Source organism: Lathyrus oleraceus, chromosome 7 (genome assembly GCF_024323335.1).
Source record: "Lathyrus oleraceus cultivar Zhongwan6 chromosome 7, CAAS_Psat_ZW6_1.0, whole genome shotgun sequence".
NCBI lineage: Eukaryota > Viridiplantae > Streptophyta > Magnoliopsida > Fabales > Fabaceae > Lathyrus > Lathyrus oleraceus.
Window position 1 is genome coordinate 258,802,523 of NC_066585.1, and position 12,202 is coordinate 258,814,724.

The 12,202-nt window shown below is 38.2% G+C and overlaps 1 protein-coding gene across 1 annotated transcript; it reads right to left on the bottom strand.

Moving 5' to 3' along the window:
* Positions 1-3,351: 3,351 nt before the first annotated feature.
* Positions 3,352-3,987, bottom strand: LOC127103300 (uncharacterized). Its single transcript, XM_051040569.1, has one exon. It carries the CDS (start codon positions 3,985-3,987, stop codon positions 3,352-3,354), a length of 636 nt encoding a protein of 211 aa, XP_050896526.1.
* Between the last annotated feature and the right edge of the window lie 8,215 nt (positions 3,988-12,202).

Sequence of the window (12,202 nt, forward strand, 5' to 3'; positions counted from 1 at the left end):
ATTTTAAATAATTTATTTTTAACTTCTTATTTTCGCTAAAAAATTGAACTTTTTGAATGCTTTTCTCTAGTACCCCAACCCCAAACTTAAACCTTGCTCACTTCCAAGAGCAACCACGAACTTATTCTTTTTCATACAACTTTAGAACTAAATTTTTTGATGTAACCCCAAAGAAAGGGTGGAAAGATGTAATATTTCAAGTCATATGGTTAATAAATAAGGCTAAGTCACCGAAAGAAGGTCTAAGCTCAAAGTGGTTAGCAAAGGACTTTACCTATTACTACATGGTGGTTTTTAAAAAAGGCTCATAATTCATAGCAAACAACTTCCTCTGTGTGTGTAAATCATACAAGACAAATTGAATAGAAAATAGTTCAAACCTGATAAAGAAATAATGCATGGATACACTTAATGAAAGGAATAGTAAACAATGGAAGTTATTTGGCTCAAACCTTACTAGTTGAGGTATTTGAAGGTTGAGTACAAGTCTGTTGATACCTTTTTTATCCTTTGCTTTCAATTCATAAGTCACTTTCCTGATGATCAAGTTTCATCTGATGGTACATTTAGTTCATCTATTCAATGCTAAAGTTGCAATTTTTGTAAATTTGAAAGAAACAACAGTAGCAAACTCATTAATTAAAGACAACATAGATAATGTTTGAGAAACATGCAAGAGTGGCTAATTCCTCTTATTGAATCTAACTACCAACATAAATTAAATTATGCAAAACAAAGAAACTTGTTAGAAAAGATGGGTTGCCTCCCATGAAGCGTCTTTTTGTGTCATTAACTTGACTGTTGGATTCAAGGTTCTGAAAATATTAGGAAAACTTTTTCATATGGAATTACCCATACATAATAATGCTTTGACCTTTTTCCATTTACTTTAAATCTCCTCATATCAAATGGATCTTGAATTTCAATGGCACGACTTTGACAAACTTCTGTGAGTACAAACAATCATGACCACTTTGATTTCAGTTTTCTAGAAAAAAGTTGCAGTCGTGAATTAAACAGTAAGACTTGTTATCCTACTTGAAAATTTTGTCTTACGAACTTCTTATCATGATATATTTTCGTCCCTTCCTTGTAAATTAACGCATTCTCATAAGCAGATAATCACATCTTCTCCAATTCATCTAATTTCAGTAATCTCTTCCTCCCAGCCAACTTTTTGTCAAAGTTCGGGAATTTTACCATTTAATAAACTTTATGATCCAGCTCTACAGGGAGATGACATGCCTTATCATAAACAAGTTGATACAGAGAGAAACCTAAATGTGTATTGAAGGTTGTTTTATATGCCCAAAGATCATCATCCAATTTTTCAACCAATCTTTTTGTGATGTTGCAACTATTTTCTCTAGAATTTGTTTCAGTTGTCGGTTCAACCCTTCGAATTGGCCACAGGTCTGAGGGTGATACGGAGTTGACACTTTATGTTTAACATTATATTTTTTTAGCAATCTTTCCAAATATTTCTTACAAAAATGTGTCCCTCCATCACTGATAAACACTCTGGGTACACCAAACATGGCAAAAATATTCGTTTTCGAAAAGTCAGTAATAATGCGAGCATCATTAGCACTGCAAGCAATTGCATCAACCCACTTAGTAACATAATCAACATATACAATAATATAAACATACAAATTTGATTGGGTTTTTCAAAAAGTCGGTAACAGTGCGGGCGTCATTTGCACTGCAAGCAATTGCATCAACCCACTTAGTAACATAATAAACACATACAAGAATATAAACATACAAATTTGATTGGGGAAATGGACCCATGAAATCGATTTCCCAACAATCAAATGGTTCAACCTCAAGCATAATCTTCAAAGGCATTTCGTCTCATTTTGAGATGTTACCAGTTATGTTGCACTCGGGGTATATAGATACATATAAGTTACAGTTGTTAAATAAAGTTGGCCACCAAAACCCACTATGCAGTTGCAGTTATTCGCCACTATGGTGTCCTCCATATGTCGAGTTATGCAATGCCAAATAATGTTGTATGCTTCTTTACCTGTAACAGATCTGCAAAGTAAACCATCAGGACTTCTTTTAAACAAGTATGGATCATCCCACAAATAAATTTTTTCTTCTTTATAGAAGTATTTCCCTGGCTGCCAAGTTTATTCTTATGGTACAACCTTTGTAGCCTTATAATTGTCATATCTGCAAACAAGGTCTTTCACTGATTGCCATTAACTGCTCGTCAGGAAATGTCTTTTTAATACTTTGTTTATTTCTAGTCACTTCAACACTCTCTAACTTGGAGAGGTGATCTGCAACAACATTCCCCTTTCTTATCTTTAATTTCCAGATCAAATTCTTGCAACAATATTCACCATAAATGGCATTTTTCCCAATTCAAAACTAGCTTTGTCTCGATACATCTTTTTAGGACAATATTTAATCAATCAAGACAACAGTCAAATGAAGTATCGAATATAGAAAAGTCATCCATAAATACCTCTATTGAGTTTTCAATCATGTCAGAGAAAATAGAAAGCATGCACCTTTGGAACATTGTCAGAGCATTACATAATCTGAAAGGCATCCTTAGATATGCAAAGACTCCGAGTGGGCATGTGAATGCTATTTTCTCCTGATCAGCTGGATCTACATCAATTTTATTAGACCCAGAGTATCCATCTAGAAAACAGTAATAAGCTTTTCCTTCTAGTCTTTAAAGCATTTGATCCATGAATGGCAAGGGAAAATGATCCTTAAGTGTAGCAAGGTTTAACCTGCGATAATCAATATACACTTTCCATCCTGTAACAATATGTGTTATGATTAATTCATTTTTTTCATTACGTATAACAATGGTACCTCCTATTTTTGGAACCACATGGAATGGGTTACCCAATAACTATCATAAATAGGATAAATCATGCATGCTTCAAGTAATTTAAGGACTTCTTTTCTTACCACCTCTTTCATTGCTGGATTTAATCGTCGTTGAGGTTGCACAACCGACTTGAATTATTCCTCTAGCTTGATTTTATGCATGCAATATGTTGGACTATTCCCTTTCAGGTATGATACCTTCAATCCCAGTGCTTCTTTATTTTCTCTTAGCACTCGTAACAACTTTTCTTCTTTGATCTTTGATAATTTGTTACTGATTATTGTTGGGTGCCTATTTCCATGACTTAAAAATACATATTTTAAATGTTCATGAAGCTCTTTTAATTCAGGATATATTGGTTTCTCCTCACTACTGCCTCCTAATTCTTCGGATCTTTTATTAGCACACTCTAGTTGTGCTGCTTGCAATTGTAGCACCAACTCATCTACCTCGACATTATCTTCGTCTTCACTTATTTTTTCAATAGATTATACTAATACATTCTCAATTGGAGAGGAAGAAATCTCTCCTTTCGAGAGATTGTCTATCAATTCACCAATTAAATCAATTTGGTAACATTGCAAATCTTCATGAGTGTGTTTCATGGCTTCAAACACATTAAAGACTACATGCTCTTCATTAAACCTGAGAATAAGTTCTTCTCTTACTACATCAATCAAAGTTCTTCCCATAGCAAGTAAGGGTCTACCTAACAATAATGGTGTTTCGACATCTTCAGAAATATCCAATGTGACAAAATCTGCAGGAAAAATTAAATCATAAACCCTTACCAATATGTCATCTAGTACTCCATATGGGTATGTGTCTGATCTGTCGGCCAGACTCAAAGTCATTTTTGTAGGTTTTGGCTCTCCATAATTTAATTTCTTCATCATGGACAATGGAACCAAGTTGATTCTCATCCCTAAGTCACATAGTGTCTGGCCAATTTTTAATGAACCTATAGAGCAATGAATAGTAAATCTACCTGGATCTGTTAGTTTGGGTGGCAGTTTGTGTTGGATGATTGCGCTGCATTCTTCATATAAAGCAACATTTTCATCATTCTTAAATTTGTGTTTACCATTTATAATCTCTTTCATGAATTTGGCATACACAGACATTTGTTATAGAGCATCACAAAACAGAATATTCACTTGTAACGTTGTGAGCATATCCATGAACCTTTTATACTGTCCCACTTCCATTTCTATCTTTGGTTTCTTCTTAATGAAAGGGTAAGGTGGTTTGATGTAATATGGTATGTTGGGGTTGTTTCATTGATGATTTGTTGTTTGGTTCTCCTAAAACGTGAGTCTTTATCAATGAATTTATCTAATGTGTCTCCCCTCACAATGGTTTCACGTGAAACTTCCTCCTCTGTGGGTTTTGTTTTTGTTTCCTCATCCTTCTCACTGCTTTGTTCCATAATTATTTTTGGTTTTTCACATTGGGAAAAAAGGGAACTATGGGATTTCTCAATTCTACGGATTCACAATCTCCTATTTCCTTGGCTAGTGATGTGATTTGCTGAGATAAACTCGGAATTTTCGCTTCCAGTCTTTTCATTGACTCCTCGTGCTTTTTGTTCAACAAGCTTTATAATCTATTAACCTATCAGAATTCATTTTATGTTACCAACATAAATTTAGTCAGTGTATCTTCCAATCAGGGGATTTTGACTTCCGCTTCCATTTGTGGTGATCCCTTATTAGGATTTATGGTTATAGCTTTTACTTCTCCTATAAGTTATTCTATGACACAATTACGTACAAAATGTTCTTCACCACAATTAGCACAAAGTAAGGATAATATCTCTTTGAAGACTCATGGGTTATACGTGTTACATTCAACTTTTGATTCACCAGTTCTAAATTTTTAAGAAGCTCTTCGTAACCTTCTAACGTCAACTCACTATGAGATTTGCTCTTTGTTTCTACATTTTTAACGTCTCTTTTATTTTCAAAATTGTATTATTTTAGGTTCATTTTCTCTATCATCTCTTTTAATTGTGGTTCGGTCAGTGTCCCGATTGTACCTCCGGTGGATGCATCTAAAAGCATTTATGCTTGAATTTGTAAACCTTTGACAAAACTATACATTTGTTTTATGCTGCTCATATTATGATTAGGACATCTGTGTAACAATAATTTAAACCTCTCCCAAGAATCATAGAGAGATTCGGTTTCTTACTACTCGAAGTGTGTAATTTCAGCCTTTCTCTCTATGAATTATGTTGTAGTGAAGAATCTTTCCATAAATTTGTCTTCCAATTCTTTCCAAGTTCTTATTACTCCATTTGGAAGACTCAATAGTCAATCCTTAGCTCTCCCCACCAATGAGAAGCTAAATAATTTCAGTTTGACCTGATCATCTGTACTACCTTCTGGTTGACACATCGATGTTGTCTCATAGAACCACACTAGATTTTCCCATGGGTTACATGTTACATTTCCGTCAAATTACTTTTCTCTCAGATCTAAAAGCACATAATATTTTATGTTAAAATTTACTGGATTTGCTAAGACAAAACCTAGAGAAACCTGTGTTGCATCGGTAGGTCTGCAGTAATCCCCTATAGTGGGTGGTGGCAGTACGTCTATCATGATAATTTCCACTTCGGAGTCCAAAGAAATCAGTGAATTATGTTCTACTAACATCATTTGAGTTAAAGTCGCTTATATATCCGCTCTCCTAATGGCACATGCAGTCCTTTCAACTTCGGGATCAAGCGGTGTCAATTCTGATCCTGAGCTGAGCATACACAAACAAGAAATACCTCAGTAGCACTGTATTAAACAATTACAAGAAAAAAAAAGTAAAAACTAAAACTTAATAAGCAAAACATTGAATGGGCGTTGCATTGTTGATATTATCAACAGTCTCCAACAACGACGCCAACAACTTGATGACTTATCGGCAAGTGTACCGATAGTGTTGTTGTAATAAAAAGAGTATCGAATCCACATGGACTGCTATTTAAGAAAGCAATAGTTGTGCAAGTATAAAAAGTAACAATTGGGGGATTTTCAATATTGTAGTTGAAAATAAAAGAACTATTTTGACAATTTAGAGAAAGTGGTCAAGTTTTGCCTAGAATGCCCTATTTCTCCCCTATTGATATCTAATGCATTACATAAATCAAGCGTCGTTATATTTCCACGACGAGTTAACAAGACCACTATACCCAATCTCTTGGTGTATATCTCACTGATTCCTATAAGAGGTCTCTTAGCCCTATTCAACTGGCGTAAGTGAAATCAGGCGATGATACAATACGTTAACTCTAAGGCTATTACTCGAGGTCTCCTATCCCTATTCAACCAGCGTAAATACGATAATTTCCCTAAATCAGACACATATGCTAAGGTTCAGTATTCCATATACGTCCATAATCACATTAACATAGTATCTCAACTAATGCAGTTTAAGTTAAAGAAGCAATTAAATAGAAATATAACTAAAATAATTCATGCAACATCAAATTAAACATATGTCCCAATAGGTTCAAAACAGGTTCATCTAGAAAACCTAAACTAAAAGTGTGTATCTACTCATACTGATAAAATTACAATACCAATTGATAAGAATAAGATTGCATAAGAATTCCTTGAAGATCTAGCCTCCAATGGCTTCGAATGCACTCCCAAACTCACTTCCGGTGTTCTAAATCGTATTTTGTAGTCTCCAATTGCAGAACCCCTAAAAAAGTACCAAGTCTGCCTTTTTTATAGCCATCAAATTGTACCAGAACACGTCAGAAATTTCCCCAAAAAAGGGACCATCACGTGCGCAATAGCTTGCATCGCGTGCGCGATACTGTGGTGGCTGCTCTTCCACGCGTGCGATGATGCGCGATACTAATTGTCTCCTTTTCTATCATGCAAGCGATAGCGCGCGATATAGCGTATGATTATTCTAGTGGCTTACTTGGTTTTTCTTCATTTTCACAATTCTTCATACTTGGTCATTTTTGCTTAGTTCTTTGGCCATTATTCATAAAATTTTATCATCTTCGACTTGTTTTTCTTTGTTTTCTTAAATAGAGAACATGCAATGACCAAGTTTCATCAGCAAGTACTTTAATTAGCTTAGGAGAATGTGCCATCTTTGATATGATGTTTTGGGATATCCAAGTGTCAGTTATCATGGCTCAGTTGAGGGTTCAAGAGAAAGAGTCGTTGGTGGATTTTATGCTTCTTATGATGGTGTTTCTCAGGAAAATGTATATAACCTTTTGTTTTTCCACGTGGCATCTGGGCGTGGGAACTTTCCCGCTTTTGATGATATTCCCCCGGGTAAACGTGTGAGACCGTTTCTTTTGGGCCTCATATATATTTAATGAGGGGATTTATTTTTCCCTTATTTATCTCTTCCTTATAGAAACACTTTTGAGTGACCTCTTTATCCTGGAAACCTTTTATCTCTTTCTTTTTTTAGTTATGGCAAGGAATACTAAGTTCGTTCATGTCAGGGAGATCACTTTTTTGTACTCTACAGAGGATATGTTCAATAAGTTCCGCCACAACATAAGGTTTTCTAGTATCGGAAAAGAGAAAGATGTGATCATGGAACATTGCTCGCATGAGGAAAGGGAGGACATGGAAACTTACGATGATCCATCCACTCTTTTCTTCTACTTTGACTTTCCCGTCATCTATGAACTAGGGGTGTTGGTGCCATTTTTTTATTTCGAGGAAGAGTTCTTAACTACCTTGAATTTGGCCCATTCCCAAGTTACTCCTAATGCTTGGGGTATACTCCGAGCCTTTCAGATTGTTTGCCTCAAACTGGGAGTGCATCCTTTTGTTAGAGTATTTCTCTATTTATTTGGGATAACATTCCTCCCTAATAGTGGTTGGGTGACAATGCGCCCATTTTTGGGAGTGCAATTTCTGAGGCCTTTCTCCAGGACTTACAAATACTGGAAGGATATGTTTGTTTGGGTAAAGGGAAGAGCAATACATATCCCATCATTATAGGAGCGGGGGGCGAGCCCTTTTTTCCCCTATCTTAGACTCCTAACCCTAAACCCACAACAAGGGTGAACTCTCGTGACCTTTCCCCCCTTGACCAGGAAGTGATCATGGCCTTGGAATATTTTCTTCCCCTCGAGTCCAAGATCCTCATCGACTAGGATCGTGAGGATGGCAATGGAGTCGGGGCATACTTCATTAAGGGGAGATTTCTTCTCACCTAATATTTTTTCTTTTTATTATGTTGGCATACCCTAACCGTTTGTTACCTATAGGCAAGATGGCGGTGGCCTCACTTTAGGAAAAAAGGAGGCGCCTAGTAAAGATGCATGCGTCCCAACAGTAAGTGATGAAGTCCTTTTCTCGGATCGTGGTTGACGTACAAGCATCAGGTGGAACTTCATGGGCATGGCCCAGGACGGAAGGATCAAAGGTCATTCAAGTTCCATCTGAGTCTTCTCTATGGAGTGTAGGGATGGCAATGCGCAGGGTTTGGGTAGGTTACTATAGTACCCATCCCCATACCCGCGATTTGAAAAAATCCCCGTGCCCGATTCTATACCCGCTTTGGTGCCAAAGTTAGCACCCGTACCCGTGCCATATGGATATATAAGTACCCATACCCCTACCCGTGACCCGCGACCCACATTCCTATTAAAAATAAATATATATGTTATAAGATATCATATAATTTTAAGTTTTTAAAAACATTAAAAAAATTTCAAACAATTTATTGTTGAAATAAACGAACACTTATATTAAATATGTAATGGATTAACATTGATATACATTTTATATTTAATAGACATACATTTTTATATAATAATATAAACTAAAATATATAAATAAAAATAAAAATACATAAATATATAATGTGCGGGTATGGGGCGGGGTGAGTACCAAGGTGCCAATACCCGCACCCATACCCACTTTTTTTATGGGTAATTACTCGAGCCCATGCTCGTACCATTTTTGTGGGTTTTTACCCTACCCATTGTGGGTAAATTTACAGGTACCCATTAGGGATGGGTCAAACTGCCATCCCTAGTGGAGTGACCCTTCTTTAGACGTCGTGGCCTTCTCCAACCATTTCTTTTCCTTTCTGAGGATTTTCCTGAGTCATTATCAGACGCTCTCTACTATGTTCCCTGCCCAACTATTCTCGTTGTTGAATGTCTAACTTATGAGGTGTTTCATGGTTGGGCGAGCGTTAAGGGATAAGCTCTCTAATATATTATGTAGGACACAATCCACTGCAATAAACCTAGATAAGTGCACCTGGGAAGGTAGGGAAGAGTTGGGAGGATGAAGGAGAGGATGGATGATTTGAAGGCTCTCGCTGAAGGAGAGGCCTCGCGGGTACGAGTTAAACAGGAAGAGGTGAAGGATTTGAATAAGTAGCTTGAGGAGGCTCAGGGTGCTCTCAAAGGTATAGAGGAGCAGATCTCACGACTTATAGATGACATAATTTCGACTTACGTGCTTCATCTTGAAGAGGCAAGAAGACATGTGTCTCTCCTGTACCCCCATATGAACTTAAGCCTCACAGACCCTTTAAAGGTTGTCCTGGATGGGGAGTTGTTGGATGAAGAATATTTTTCCCCTCCCCCTTTTTTTCCTTTTGTAATATTGTTTTCCCCTTTGTGGGCTTTTGTAATTATGTAATAACATGATGTACCTTCGAGGACATTTTATAATGTTTAAGTGTTTTTTATATTTACTCGCTTTTAGGGTTATAAAAGCTTTTCTCTTCACGGGTTTCATCATTTCCCCTTGAAGGTGATAAGGATCTCTCATGGGGATCCCTGGTATAAGTTTATCATTATGGGCGATAGGAATCCCTTGTGGAAAACCGACGCAAGGTGTTACCGCTATGGGAAGAAAGGATCCCTCGTGGGAATCCAGTGTAAAACATTGCCATTATGGGAGGATAGAATCCATCATGGGAATCCATCACAAAATGTTTCCATTATGGGTGAAAAGGATACCTCATTGTAATCCAACATGAAACTTTCTAATATGGGCGACAAGGACCCCTCATGGGAATACAACGCAAAATGTTACTACCATGGACGACAAGGATCCCTCGTGGGAATCGAACTCAATTTATTGCCACTTGCGAGAGACAAGGATTCCTTATAGGAATCCAGCTAAAGTTATTACCACTATGAGAGGCAAGGATCCCTCATGGGAATCCAGCGTAAAATATTTCCACTTATAAGCGGCAAGGATTCCACATGGGAATCCAGCGTAAAATATTGCCACTATGGGCGGCCCTCTGTAATAGAATTTCTTTATGAATCTGAAGTTCCTGCAAAGATATGGGATAACCAACAAATATGAATAAAATAAAACGAGGTGCCTCGTTAAAAACCCCAGTCCTATTGAAAGAGCAGAGGGAAAATAATGCATCACGGAAAAATAGCTTGTCCTTACAACTGGCAAAGTTTCAATACTCGCCTAAAATATTGTTCGAAACAAGTAATAATAATAAAAGAATAACTACATCAATAATTCACGATAAAAAGGAGGCGTTCTTTGTTGCCTTAAGAATTTCTTATCTTCTGAGGTATGCTGGATGGCTTCTTCGCTCTTTCCCATCTCTTCGGGTGGAGTTATTCCAGAGCTAGCCTTCTTTACTCTCACGCTTAGAGAGCATGCCCTCCTTATCTTAAGGCTTTCAGAATAAAACTTCCTGGGGATTTTCTGGTGTCCTTAGACAACCTTCACTCGCCCTTCGGGGAGCAGGTACTTCATGCATAAATATAAAGTGGACATAACGACTTTCAACTAGTTCACAATTGGTCGCCCAATAATCATATTATAAGAAGATGAAACATCAAAGACTAGGTACCTAACCTTGATTTCCTTTTCCTGGTCCTGTTTTTGGAACGTGATCCTCAGAGTTAGATACCCCCTCACCTGAAATCACTCTTCCGATAATCCGACCAACGACCTTTTGAAGGGTTTCAGGTCTTCAGGGTCGAGGCGTAATCTCTCGAAAACGTCCCAATAAAGAATGTCGGTGAAGCTTCCTTGGTCTACCAGGACCCTTTTTATCTCCCATTCCTCACATTTGACTGCAATGACCATGGGGCCGTCATTGTGAGGGTGGATTTCAGACGCGTCTTTCTCTAAGAAAGTGATCACGACTTCAGGCGATCCTCCGCTCTCATCCTCAGGGATACCTTCCATATTCAGTATTTGGCGGGCATACCTTTTACAGGTGGAGCTTGTTTCGCCGCCTTTGGTGAACCCTCTAGCTATGGTTTTGAGTGTCGCCTTGTTGCCTTCGCCCTGTGATGCTTCTTTAGCTTTGTTAGGCCTCAAGCTTCTGGTACCTTATCGTCCACAAGAACCATGTCTCTCTGACTAGCTGGAGGATTCACCTTTCACATATTTCTTGAGTTGACCCTTTTGTATTAGGTTTTCGATCTCCTTCTTAAGTTGGTAGTAGTCCTCAGTATGGTGGCATTTGACTATGTGGAACTTGCACCACCTTTCTGGTTCGGATGCCATCATCTCACCCTTAGGAGCAGGTGGTGTTGGAATGTTGCGTAGGTGAAAAAATTTATGCTAGATCTGTTCTCAGTTGGTGTTCGAGGGTGTGAAGATTTTCGCCGCCTTGGTGCACTAGCGCCAAATCTTTTGTGGTGGACATCTTCCTGTGGCGAATGTCGGTGAATTGGTGCACAAAATTCCTTACTAGCTCTTGGTAGCTTGTGATAGAGGCACGAGGGAAGCCCATGTACTACCGGATTGTAGCCTCCCCGAGAGTTCATGACAATAACTTGCATTTTAGGGATCCGAGGCTCCTATGATGGCCTTCTGCGTGTTGATGGAGGTGACATGCCCGCAGGGGTCACAACGTTCATCGAACTTGGCCAAGGACGGAGGCTTGAGCCCGTCAGGGACATGGCCTCCCCATATTTCATGTAATAGTGGCTAGGGATCCAACAATTCCGCCTCTTCATGAGGATTTCCCTCTTACTAGCGTTGTCTGATGTTATGTACGTCATCTTCAAACGCTTGGTTATGGCGGTATAATTCGTCTATTGGGATACACATCTCTGCCAGGGCGTCGACATCAATGCTACTACTGGTACCTTCTGGGGTTGGTGATGAATCCCTTCTATTAACCATAGTTGAAGGCGGTTAAGGTATAAAGTGAAGGCTGATAGCGAAAAGGGTGACAATGATTAAGAGGACGTGACCCCAATTAGTTTTACCCTGCAAGGGCATGGAGACTCAGAGGTCTTAGTAGATATATTACGAGTTGGTAAGTGAGGGCATTTCCATGGAGGCTAGATGCCACACATGGTGTTTGTTGAGGTTATCTGAGGGATGAACTCACGTGAGGTTA

What these genes read in the sequence shown, in the direction of transcription:
- LOC127103300 (XM_051040569.1), bottom strand. Translation starts at nt 3,987, where the DNA reads ATGTCTGTGTATGCCAAATTCATGAAAGAGATTATAAATGGTAAACAC.